The sequence below is a fragment of the Xiphias gladius genome, chromosome 7, assembly GCF_016859285.1.
Source record: "Xiphias gladius isolate SHS-SW01 ecotype Sanya breed wild chromosome 7, ASM1685928v1, whole genome shotgun sequence".
NCBI lineage: Eukaryota > Metazoa > Chordata > Actinopteri > Istiophoriformes > Xiphiidae > Xiphias > Xiphias gladius.
In genome coordinates this window covers 6618837-6630997 of record NC_053406.1, presented here as the reverse complement: position 1 = coordinate 6630997, position 12161 = coordinate 6618837, and the positions used below count along the sequence as shown (strand labels likewise).

Here is a 12161-nt window from a genome sequence, read left to right as displayed (position 1 = left end):
CTGCGATTCTTTCTCGTCAGTTTTCAAATGGTTCATATATTTGCATGCATTATTATATTATACTAACATATTGAAGAGTCTCCATCTCCATCCTATGTTGGTACTGTTCCTTCCACAAACCTGCAGAGAAAAGACCCTCATATTGGTCAAGATCCAAAGACACTGGGTAGCATCTTCCATTAGGCACATTTTTAAACTCCATGCCCTCCGTTTACTTTAGTTTATTTAATTACATTTATCTGTCAGGGTCTCTTAGGCGCCCTTCTTTAGAAAATTAAACCACAATGTTGTGAATGTAACATTTTTCAAAACAGTACAGTTACACACTAATTTCCTTCTCTTATTCTGAATTATTTGCAGTTCAGTAAGTAAGAACTGGTTTCCGCACTGTCTGATATCCCGTATTCACACTTTCTGTTCAAGTCTTTTTCGTTTACAAAAAAATCTTACAAAGAGAAGAGATGTAATGTACCAGATTTAGCCATACAATAAGTACTAATTTCAGTCATAGATCTAAACATGTACATAGAAAATTTTCTCCCTCTTTTCTCTTCCGTCCCCTTCTTCTTCTTCCCCAACTATTACTTACTTAACGTAAACAGTCTTAGACACAGGACAGAATATAGAAGTCAAAGTGTCTCATAAAATACAATCAGTGTAAGTGTTAAATTAATGCTGACAGACCGGTTTCTTCATACAATCCATTGTTTGACAGGCACAGGAAAAGATATGAAAATATACATGTTTTCAAAGTACCAGGAAGATTGTTCCATTCTTCAGTTGCCTTAAATGAAAAGGCAGATTGTTCAAAGGCAGAGCTACTTCAAGAAATATCTACAGAAAAATAAAACAGATAGAGATCAAATATCGTTATTTTGCATTAAATAGCATTTAATATTTATTTTTATGTACATTATTATGTATAAATATACTTGTCTAGCAGTAGATATCTGAAACTCAAACTGTGGTGTCATCACTAGGTTTTAGTATGTTTCTTTTTATTCTGTATTCTCACACCTAAGAATTGCATGGCATGAGGTGTCAGCAAAAGAGGATTTCTTTGCATTTTTCCGGCACCTGAAATAGTGTCCCCTTGAGAGAACAGGTAAGCTACAGATTTAAAAACAAATTAAAAGCCATGATTCATCACCTCCTTTGTTACTGATAAACCCCTGCCACCCAACAGCATGCCCGGAAAGAACAAGTAAAGAATTAGTGTGAAGAAATATGAGGGGTGGCAGTCACAATCCTGTGGTCAAACCTTTTTCACTGTCAGTAGGTTGTGCTTACTTAAGTCCATCCTCTTATTCTCTAACTTGTCTTATAAATAGTTCCTCCCGTTCAGCTCTCTCCTAAAGTTTCTCTCTTTCGTCCCATCAGATAGTTCTGTTTGGAAAACTGCTGTGCCTCGATCGAACTACATATCCAGAAGACCAAATTAACTTTCAGGTAAAAGGTAAATTTTGCATTTCCAATCACTGCATTTCTGTAGTGTTTGGATTAAATGAAAACCTGGAGACTCTTGTACTTTGAAGGCAACAGTTGGAGAACTGCTGATTTTCCTTTCATCTCTGAAACAGTTGTAGACTACATTGTAATGTTTTAAGTTAATTGTTCTAGATGTGTAAAACACTTTAAGCAGGTGTCCTGAGGGTGTGTCCCACAGGACACACCTCCATCTAGGTAAAACTATTTAACCTCACTCACTAACGCAACTTACATCTGACTCAGCAGACTTATCCTCTCTCCTCCAATCTTCAGAGCATCACTTGTACTCACCATGTCAACTCAGCTCATCCAGTCCTACCATGAAGGGGCCTACAGCTCTCTGATGAGAGGCTTGAAAAAGCTGGACCTCCGCGGCTCCTGTGTTCCCAGCAACCTGGTGCTGACTGGAGACCATGCCTTTCCTTTAGCCATGAATAGCCGAGGCCAAGTCCTGATGGCTGCCTCTCTGTATGGCCGTGGAAGGATTGTGGTCCTGGGTCATGAGGGCTACCTCACCGCCTTCCCTGCTCTAGTAGAGAACGCTCTGACCTGGCTGAGAGGAGATGGATCTGACAACCTGTCTGTGGGGGTCCACAAGAACGTCAAGGCAGTTGTTGATAACCTCAGCAAATCCAGCTTCCAAGCCAATGTTGTGGAGGCCTTTGGTGACAATCTTGGGGTCGGTGTGTATGTGACAGATGCCTACAGTGTAGGTGCAGACCCAAAGGACCTGGTGGCATTTCTGAAAGCTGGAGGAGGAGTGTTAATAGCAGGTCAGGCATGGAGCTGGGCTTCAAAGCATCCTAAGAAGAACACGCTGCTTCAGTTTGAAGGGAATAAGGTGTCTGGTTTGGCAGGGATCTACTTCTCTGAGCATCAGGGTGAGGTCGAGTGCCTGCCTGTGTATCCTCAGATCCCATCCTCCTGGTTGGCTTTAAAGTAAGTGTATACTTCTTTATTTCAAATTTGTAACTTTTCTTTCAATCAGAAAACTGCTCCACGTGTCTAACCCTCCTTCTGTTCATTATATTATTATTAACAGCTAAATTTTTAAACTTTTTCGCTGAAGCAATTTACTTCAACATTGTTATGTCATTGAATGTATTCCAGTGTCTCCCAGAAATGTTCAATATGTAGAATCTATCTGGTGAGTGGTTTATAATTTTCCAACCCATAATCAAGCGGAGGGGCATGATACAATACATCTCATTCACCATGCACCCAACCTTAGTAGGTTTAGGAACTAAGAACAATTTTGTTGATATCAAAGATACTGCAAAAAGTCTAAATAATCTCACTGGAAATTATTTCTGCAATAAGGCTACTTTAAAAAATACTGTTAGTGGGCATGAAGATGGATGTCCCTTAAGTTTGAAACCTCTTTTCCCACCTCCTTTTGTGTATCTCTCTCCCTCCTCTTGCCCTTACAGAGTCCGTAAGGATTTTGAGGATGACTTGGAGTTCTTACTCCAGGGGGTTTCAGAGTTTGACCTCCAGGGTAATTTATTGGCTTCTGAAGCTCTGGTCCACGGCCCGCTAGCCTTTCCCATTGGGACCACAGAAGATGGACGGGTGTTCCTTGCAGGAACCTACTATGGGCAGGGACGGGTCATTGTGGTGACTCATGAAGGACTTCTTGGACGCGAGGTAGAGATCTACATTAATGATTGGTCTTAGAATTTCTGCCTTCACAAGTTAATTTGAGCACATAATGAGAATTAGGTCATATAGTCTAGGTATGAGATGATGATTAATACACATGAGGGACTTCTGAAAAAAGAGGTGCAGTCTGAATTAATAAATGGACACAGAATTTCTCTAAATGAAGAGAAGTCTGTCTTCATAAGTTAAACTGAGCCCATAATGAATATTTGCTCCTGTGGTTTGTATATTGCTGATATGAAATACAGTATGTAATGTCATAGGATGACCTGAAGTAGATCGAAATATAACTGATTTCACATTTCTTTTGCTAAGTATTAACTTAAGGCCTCTAATAGTTGCTTAACTGCAGCGTGCTAAATAATGGTACATATTGATCTGCCAAACCATTTTACATGATTAACTACTGTCTCTGTTTTGAAATAACTTCTTTCATTACAGACAATGGCTCCACTCTGGAACAACGCCATCCACTGGTTGGATCAAGGCCGGAAGGGGGTCGTTGGTTGTGTGCCAGGACTCAACGCCGTCCACAAGTCAGGGTTAAAGTGTGAGAAGACAAAGTTCAGGGAAGACCTGAGTGTATTTGTGTGTACAGCATACAGCGGTGACCATGTGGAGGAAATCCAAGACTTTGTAGCAGCGGGAGGAGGCCTGCTGATTGGTGGGCATGCCTGGTACTGGGCACAGACATATGGTGGGCAAAACCCAATGACAGATTTCTCAGGTATGATGATGCAGCGCAAGATTTTATTTCTATGGTTCCCATTTCAACCCAATGGCAAGTACATCAGGATTATAATATAAGATAATGTATGCATTGTGAAAATATTGGGTGTGATGTCAAACTGGACACTTATCTGGCACAAGCAGAGCCCCACATAATGACTTCCACAGTGCTAATCATTTCAAGTACAAGATTCTGGGTAACTGAGACCCGAACTGTACCTGTGTCTTAATATGTCTAATATTCTAGTTGATCAAAATGGATCTGAATCTAGACCACTCCATATCTGACTTGATTATGTGGTATTTCATAATCAACATATTTGTAAAAGAAAAAAAATGCTTTTAAATGATAATCACTTTCAGGAATTTGATTCACAGATGTTGAATTGGTTAGAAAATTATTACCTAGTGTTGATCACCCAGTTGGCTATAGAATATTTGTTGTTGCTACACTGTTGTTATATTGCAGCTCTTTTTGGGCAAAGCTGTTTTTTTAATTGGTAGAATGCAGATCATTATATAAAACGAGATTTGTTGAACTGTGTTTCAGGAAACAAGATCCTGAACAAAATGGGCTTGAGCCTGTTGGAGACAACAATTAGTGCAGGTTCCTACAAGGTCCCCGTGCCTCGCGAGGCCGTGAAAGACACCCTCCACTTCCGCTATCTTCTGCGTCGGTTTGCTGGTCATATTACCCAGGGCAAAGAACTTACCCTGCATGAAAAGGAACACCTTAAAAAACTGGACATGGAGTGTGCCAGCTTCTTGAACATGAAGGCTTATGACAGCTTCGCCTACACACAGATATTGTCCATCCTCACTGACATATTCAAGAAGTCGGGCATGCCACAGGTTGGCAGTGAATGATTTGATGATCTATGATTTAATCAAAGAAGTTTCATGAATTTAGGCCCTTGTAGGGTAAACCTGTTATTTACAGTAAGTCAACCATGTAGTAAATACTGTATAATATTAATAATTGCAAAACAGTAGTAACATATTACCATAGTATAATGTACATATGTTTGCAGACATTGAATGTGCTGGTGAGCAGCACCAGTGAGTCAGAGATTAGTTTCTCTGCTGCTGAAATGTGTATGGCTTTCAGGCTTTGAAAATATATGAAATGTTCACCTCATAATAACCGAAATATCTTTAAAATATAATAAAATCCAGTACAATAGCCCTGAAACAAAAACTTTTTCATATATAACCTATGCTCTTTGGTAATAACAAAAACAATGTAAAAACAAAGCAAAGCAAAACAAACAATATATTTATATTGTTGCCAATGTGCAGCCACTGGAAAACTATCAACCAATCAGGTCGTGTTACAGGGATGTGTTTTATAATAATTCATGTTCACTTTATTTCAAGGCGAGTGAGCAGAACCCTGTGAAGAATCCCAAAGACCGCCTACTCCTCAATGTGGGGTCAGAGTTATACAGAGTTTCCCCTGATCCTGATGCCCTCCTGCCCTACCTCATCAAGCACAATCCCGAGGTGCCTTTGGTCCATATCCAAACGATAAGGATCAATGCTGACGCAGCAGGTCAGACCTTGTTGTTGTGAGAGAAACATGCAGGCCTGTAATTTGTACAATTAAATATGTTGCAGTAGTATGTGTGATATTACACTGCATTAACATGAAGATCCTGTTTTACATACACCTCTGAGTAATGTTTGCTGTTCTGTGTGTGTTTCAGAAGAGACGAAGTGGATTAGTACAGGTCTGTACCTCCCTCCTGGTATGAAGACCGAGATGATCATGCCAGCAGAGATGGTCAACAAGAGATGGATGGTATGGTTCCATGTGTTTTCATTCTGCTAATTTAGACCACCAAGACAAATCAAGTCCATTTCGTCTGTGTAGTCCAAAATCACAAATTTATCTCAAAGACCTGCCTGTCTTTGAGATAAATGGAGAACATGTATTTATAATTAGCAAACATATCCCAGTAATATACAGTATACAGTTGTGCATGTCTTGTTCTTCAGGCTCTGAGCTTCAGCACACTCAATTTGAAATATAACAATGGATTCTACATTAAACTTAAGAGTCTCAGCTTTAATTTGAGTAGGTTTACACCAATAGATAAAGAACTGTGTGGGAGATATAGTCCTTTCTATCTGCCCTTAGCCTGGTCTTCAGCAAGTGGAATGCAGCTCAGTTGGACTGAGATAACATGATTGACTGGGCCAGTCAAGGATATTCCACCTCTTCACCGAAAAAGGTCTTTGGTTGCTTTGCACGTACATTTAGGAATGTTCTCCTGCAAAAAGATGAAATATCATCCAGTGAGTTTTGATGCATTAGGCTTAATCTGAGCACACTGAATGCTCTTGTATACCTCTGCATTCATCCCGTTGCTTCCATCAGCAGTGAAATCATCAATAAATGCTAGTGTGCCAGTTTAATTGGCAGCCGTAACAGAACCACCACCATGTTTGACATTTTGATAGAAAATGATTTTTGTTTCATCAGTCCATAGATCTTTGATCCAGAACTCTACTAGTTTCAATTTTTTTTGTGAACAGCAACCTAGCCTGTCTGTTTTTGAGGTTTTCCAGGGGTGTGCATTTTGTGGTGAATCCTCTGAGGTTATGGTCATGACATCTTCTCTTGATCATTGACAAGGAAACATGTCCACCAATATCGTGGAAAGCGTTCTTGACTTGCTGTGCATACATAAAGGGGTTTTTCTTCACCATGTCTAGTTTTCCTGTGTGCACGTGCTTTTTTAGAGTGTACCCAGCTGTCGATTTTGGCAAAGCAACTACTTTTGAGCCTAGTGTCCAACTAACCCTTTTGAGCCCTTTATATCTCACACATAGTACTCCAATTAAAAGCTGAGACTTGGTACTTTAATGTAGTTTCAATTGTTTGATTTCAAATTGAATGCACTGAAGCACAGAGCCTCACAAACAAAAATCAACCCTTTCACATTGCACAGTCATTTTATTACTTATTTATGGTCACAAAGACTTTTTTCAGCCGTAATAATAACATAAGTTCCATGTCTTTCTCAGATCCAGATAGGCTGTCAAACAGACTACTTGAGAGCTGAAGAGTTGAAGAGAGCACCACGTGTTTATGAGAAATTTCCTATTACCAAAGAAAAGATGCAGGTGTGGAACCTGTGGGGGGGACTCATCTACCTGGTGGCTCCACCTGACTCAAAGGTGGAGGGGGCAGAGGTTATAGTGCAGACAGCTGCTACTGCTCCTTATTACAAGTCCGGTGAGTACGGTGACTGTCTGCTCATGCTCAACAAATGAATGTAATGCACATCATGTGCAGCAGTTGGTCATGAAACTGAAACTGTTTGCTGCTTGCTAACTATGTGTCTGGTCTAGTTTCACTGCACAGCTATATGATGGTTAGATGTTGGGGGCCCTCAGGCAAAATTTGTGGTTTGTACTCGTATTGACTTTTTTTCTCGACATAAACAAATACAGATACAGATACAGCAGCTTTGCATTACACCCCTAGTTAAACTAAAATAATTAAGTTCATAAAACTACAGGAGCCCCTCCACAAGACAGAGCCAGTACTCCAAAACAGGCATGAACATGGACCTTAGATTCAAACTCAGTTCTCTTGGCTGACAAAATTGGGTGGATACCTAGGCAGACAGGCTCACAGAGACATGAAAAGTATATAATAAGTAAATATTACTGGTACATTGTTTCTATATTTGTGACTATTATGTTATATGTATATTTGCAATACCTAAGTTAACAAAGCCCAAATAATATGCAGTAAAGCTGAGACTACTGGTGCCCTAGGAGTCTGGGGCCATCATCCTTCTATAAGCCTAGTATTGTAATTACATTTGTAAGCACTTTGTATCCATGAAACCCACTTGATAAAAAGACACAGTTTTCTTTGAAACGTGTAGTTTTTAGCATCAAGACTTAATGTTTTACCCGTACTGAGCCTAAAATGGGCCTTTTGACAAATAATTGCAATAATTCACAGCTCTGTTTTGATTTGACCCCAACACCCACCCTTTGTTTCACTTCAGGTGAGACAACCTCAGCTGACTGGTCCTTGCTGCGCACTGCTCCCTCACCCTGGGCAGAATTGGAGTTTGACAACATCATCCTCACTGTACCATCAGATTTTGTTCGGGACATGGAGCGTCCTGACTTGGTGGCAGACCTTTGGAATGACATCATGAAAGCTGTCGCAGATCTGGCTGTCATACCACCCAAATTTCCCCGCAAAGAACGCATTGTAGCAGATGTGCAGATTTCACATGGTAAATGTGTTTCCCTCTAAAAAGAAGAATGGTGTTGGCATTATTCAAACCTTTAAAAATGTCCAATGTAAAATTAGAAATTTTAAGAAAAAAGGTTTGATTGATTTTCAGTCTTAGTCTCTGATCTTGCTTTGCAATTCTAAGATCTTCAGTTGTTGACAGAGTGCAACAAGTTTCTGGCTAAAGGGTCATGACTTAATACAGCTTGAACCATCATTAAGCATGATAAATTTGATCGTTTTTTTGTTATATAGATACAGTATAATATAGTAGTCCGGAAGCCAGGATTGATGACATGATGACATTCTTTTGCAGTTTTTGATTGATGTAATCTGTGAAGCTCTACATAGTATAAGCAACTGTTAAAAAATATTCTTAGTGAATTTTTAATTTAAGGCATGTTTGCACTGCGGTGAGCTCATCACAGCTAACCAACTCAAAAATGCTGTATCTGTCTAAATGAACCACATTTATTTGACTGTACCACAATGTTCTCTACCACTCCAGCAACCATGTTTGGGAGGTATCTGCATCGCCATAACTATGGAAATGTACAGATACATTGCCGTAACACTATTGGTGTCACTAATTTATATCCCTCCAGGTTGGATGCATGCAGGCTATCCTATCATGATATACACGTCTGCAGGAGCTCATATGGTTAAACCAGATGATATCAGGGCCAAAGGAATGTGGGGACACATTCATGAACTGGGACACAACCAGCAGAGACGCTGCTGGGAGTTCCCATCACACACCACGGAGGCCACATGTAACCTGTGGTCTGTGTATGTGCATGAAGAGGTGCTTGGGATCAACAGGACAAAGGTGGAGTAAATCAATTTTATTTTTGACAAAAGATCAAGGATCAGAAAAGTTGGGTCTCCAAGTGTTTAATAACACATTGCGACAAATTATCATATCGATAAACAACAAAGTATTTACATTTTCCCTGTCATCACATTGTTTCTCTTTTCCACTTGGTTAACAGATATATATATATATATATACATACACTATGATTATTGTAATGTCTTCAATGCAGGCTCACCCAGCTATGACTTTAGAAAGTCGAAAGAAACGAACAGAGGAGTATGCTAAGGGGGGCAAGAAACTCAGCAACTGGTCAATGTGGGTGGCCCTGGAGACATATATGCAGGTAAGAGAGAATTACTCTATATTATATTAAAGTCTGCAGAGAAAATATGCTTGGGTCACACATTTAAATAGAAGTGTAAGAATACACAGGCAAAATATTACATGGAAGATTGAAAGTCTATAGCTCCGCTACTAGAAAGAGTTGTTTATGCTCACCCAAGACCCTTTAGTACAGGCCTCCGGAGAGCTATGAGTGTGGATAGGAGCTTTTATGCTCAGTGGATTCTCCTTTGCAGTATTCTCAGAAAATGCTAGGGGGCATACAAACACAACATTCTGTGAAAAGGCAAGAAGTCAAAAAGGTTCACCAGAAAAGTGTCATAGACAAAACATGGACGCATGCTCTGATATGATCTATTATAAACATATTCATCTTGTAAATGAAAAGCACTGCATGCAGTGAGCACCTAGACTCAAGAATTGGGTGGTGCACAACAACAGAGCTTTTGTACTTGACGCAAGAGAGGCCAAGACGTCACTTTTGGTGAGTGCAGCCTCACGCAAAGGACTACATTGAGCATAAATGATTCAATGTATTTATTATTTATATATATATATATATATTTATGAATGAATACTTTTCGGATGACACTTTGAGGGACAATTTTGCTTCTTTAGGGCAAACAATGTAAAGTTTGGCCGAACATTTGTCACTTGCTTTACTTTGGCAGCCTGTGCCATTGACAGTTGTGTAGCAGGCAAAGGCAAAGGCTTTAGCGTGTTGATGACAGATTAGGGAAACAGATGCCTATGGTAGACTGTATGGTATACTCAAAACAGCAGTTTGCACATAGGGTTAGTTTGCAGCAAAGTGAGAAGTGGTAGGGATGAGGTTCAGTACCTACTTGTCTGCAGCCATGGTACCATGTATGGTGCAGGTGCAGATGACTGAAGAGCTGTGGTCTTAACACAAATATGTGAAATGGAAGAATGGGTGGAACTTTTTTGAAAGCTCTAATATATCCAACTTGGCACTTAACAATATGAAGGTGCCACAAAAGACAAATAAAAACCCAAATGTAATGTAAATATTGCTATAATCTCAATGGACAGTATTTCAAACCCTCCCATGACAAACGCTGCAGTCACACAACTGCACAGAGTGTTAACTCTCATAAACTTTTGTTCATCCACCCTGTACCCATTCCGTCTACTCACATTTCCCTCTACCTTTTTCTCCTTCCACGTAGCTCCAGGAAAAGTTTGGCTGGGATGCCTTTAAGAAGGTGTTTGCTGCCTACCATGAGATGAGCAACTTTCCCGGAGACAACATGAAAAAGATGAACCTGTATGCTGAGAAGTTCTCCCAGACTGTGGGGATGAACCTGTGTGGATTCTTCAAGTCCTGGGGCTGGCCCATTGAAACAGCCACTGAAGAGAAACTCTCCAGCCTGCCTCCCTGGAAGGACCACCCCATGGTCCAGTACGACTGTACTTAAGACTGCTGATGATTAAAGTGCAGAGGGATGGGTATTAGTTGATAATCAGTAATTAACTATATGTGTAACTGGGTTGATTTTTGTTATTGTAGTAGTGATTTCAAATAATAATGAAAATAATTGATAAATTGTATCCTAATCAAGAAAATGCATTTATTTGGCACAAATCTACTGTTTAATGTTGAGCATGAGATTACTGAAGAAAAGAAAAAAGTTCAGTGCTGAAAGAAGGGGAACTTCTAAGAAAGTTGAAAGAAGAGTTAATGGTCCAGAAAAATGAAGTCATTCAGTTCATAACAATTCTATTAATGTACTTCTTCACATCCGTAGTGCTGGTGACTCTTCTCCTGACTCTTAGGATGCTGAAATTGAAAGTTAGATGAGACTGCATCACTCTAAAGCAAGAGCTCTCTATGATGATGGTAAAAATGTATGGAAAAAAAAAAAAAAAAAAGAAGAAGAGAAAGGAAGGACTGGGAAGACATGTAAGGATGGCATCCAATTACATTTTATGGAAGGGAGGCGTGTTTCTCTGATTCATCATTTAGATTTACTATTTAGCCTTAGTGTGTTTTTAACATTCAAGTATTTTTTATGATCATTCCTGTTTGCCTCTGTATCAATTAAATAAAGCATACATCAGTAGTCAAAGTAAAAGCCTATTGATATTTTTTACAACCAACCAAGGGTTTACATTACAACATTCTGCAAAGGGATGTAAAATATACAGGTTGTTTATGGTTTAGCCAGGTCTATTGATGAATGCACTTGTGGATTTCAAGAATGTAAAGTTGTAGGCTTTAAAATCAAAACAATGAGCTAATGCTCATACTAATTCAATCTGCAGACCTGAGCAGGGACTGTAGTCCAGTGATCACCCTCTGTGAGTTCATCACTGCGAGCAACTCATTTCACATTACACATTTGACCCATTGTTATTATACAAATGCTTTTTGGTTTTAAATATTTTCCAGCAACCATAAAATAGGGAGTCGATGTCATTAACTAAAATTACATTGTATTTGTTACTAGGCCATTAGATGCATTTGAGCAAAGAGTGGGGTCACCCTGAAGGGCAAAACTGGGTTGTTGGTCAATATCCCACGACTGGTGGGAACATGATCCACTTCGTTCATTGTTAGCATAGCTGCTCTCTTCTTTGAAAGAAAGACTAGCTTCTGCCAACTACAAACAAATGAGGACAGTAGTATTTGGCAAATAGCCAATCAAATTTCAGTGGGGCAACAGGCAGTCAGCTCCACTTGGCATCATTATTGTGCCATCCACTTTCATTACCAAAGGCTTTGGGCATATGTATTGTTGTTTTCACACACTCTGGGCACTTGACATTGTGAGCATGAGACTATCCCAACAAAGCGCCCTCTCTTTTGCCAAGCAAAATATTAAATACCAATTTAAA

At 39.6% G+C, this 12161-nt stretch overlaps 1 protein-coding gene across 1 annotated transcript; it reads left to right on the top strand.

Moving 5' to 3' along the window:
- Window positions 1-1355: 1355 nt before the first annotated feature.
- zgc:162193 (TRPM8 channel-associated factor homolog) lies at window positions 1356-11155 on the top strand. The gene is made up of 12 exons (XM_040131770.1): window positions 1356-1449; window positions 1762-2427; window positions 2919-3135; window positions 3592-3877; window positions 4430-4731; window positions 5257-5431; window positions 5586-5680; window positions 6910-7120; window positions 7908-8144; window positions 8749-8972; window positions 9190-9303; window positions 10493-11155. Exons 2-12 carry the CDS (start codon window positions 1781-1783, stop codon window positions 10739-10741), a joined length of 2757 nt encoding a protein of 918 aa, XP_039987704.1. The 5' UTR covers window positions 1356-1449; window positions 1762-1780; the 3' UTR covers window positions 10742-11155.
- Window positions 11156-12161: the final 1006 nt, after the last annotated feature.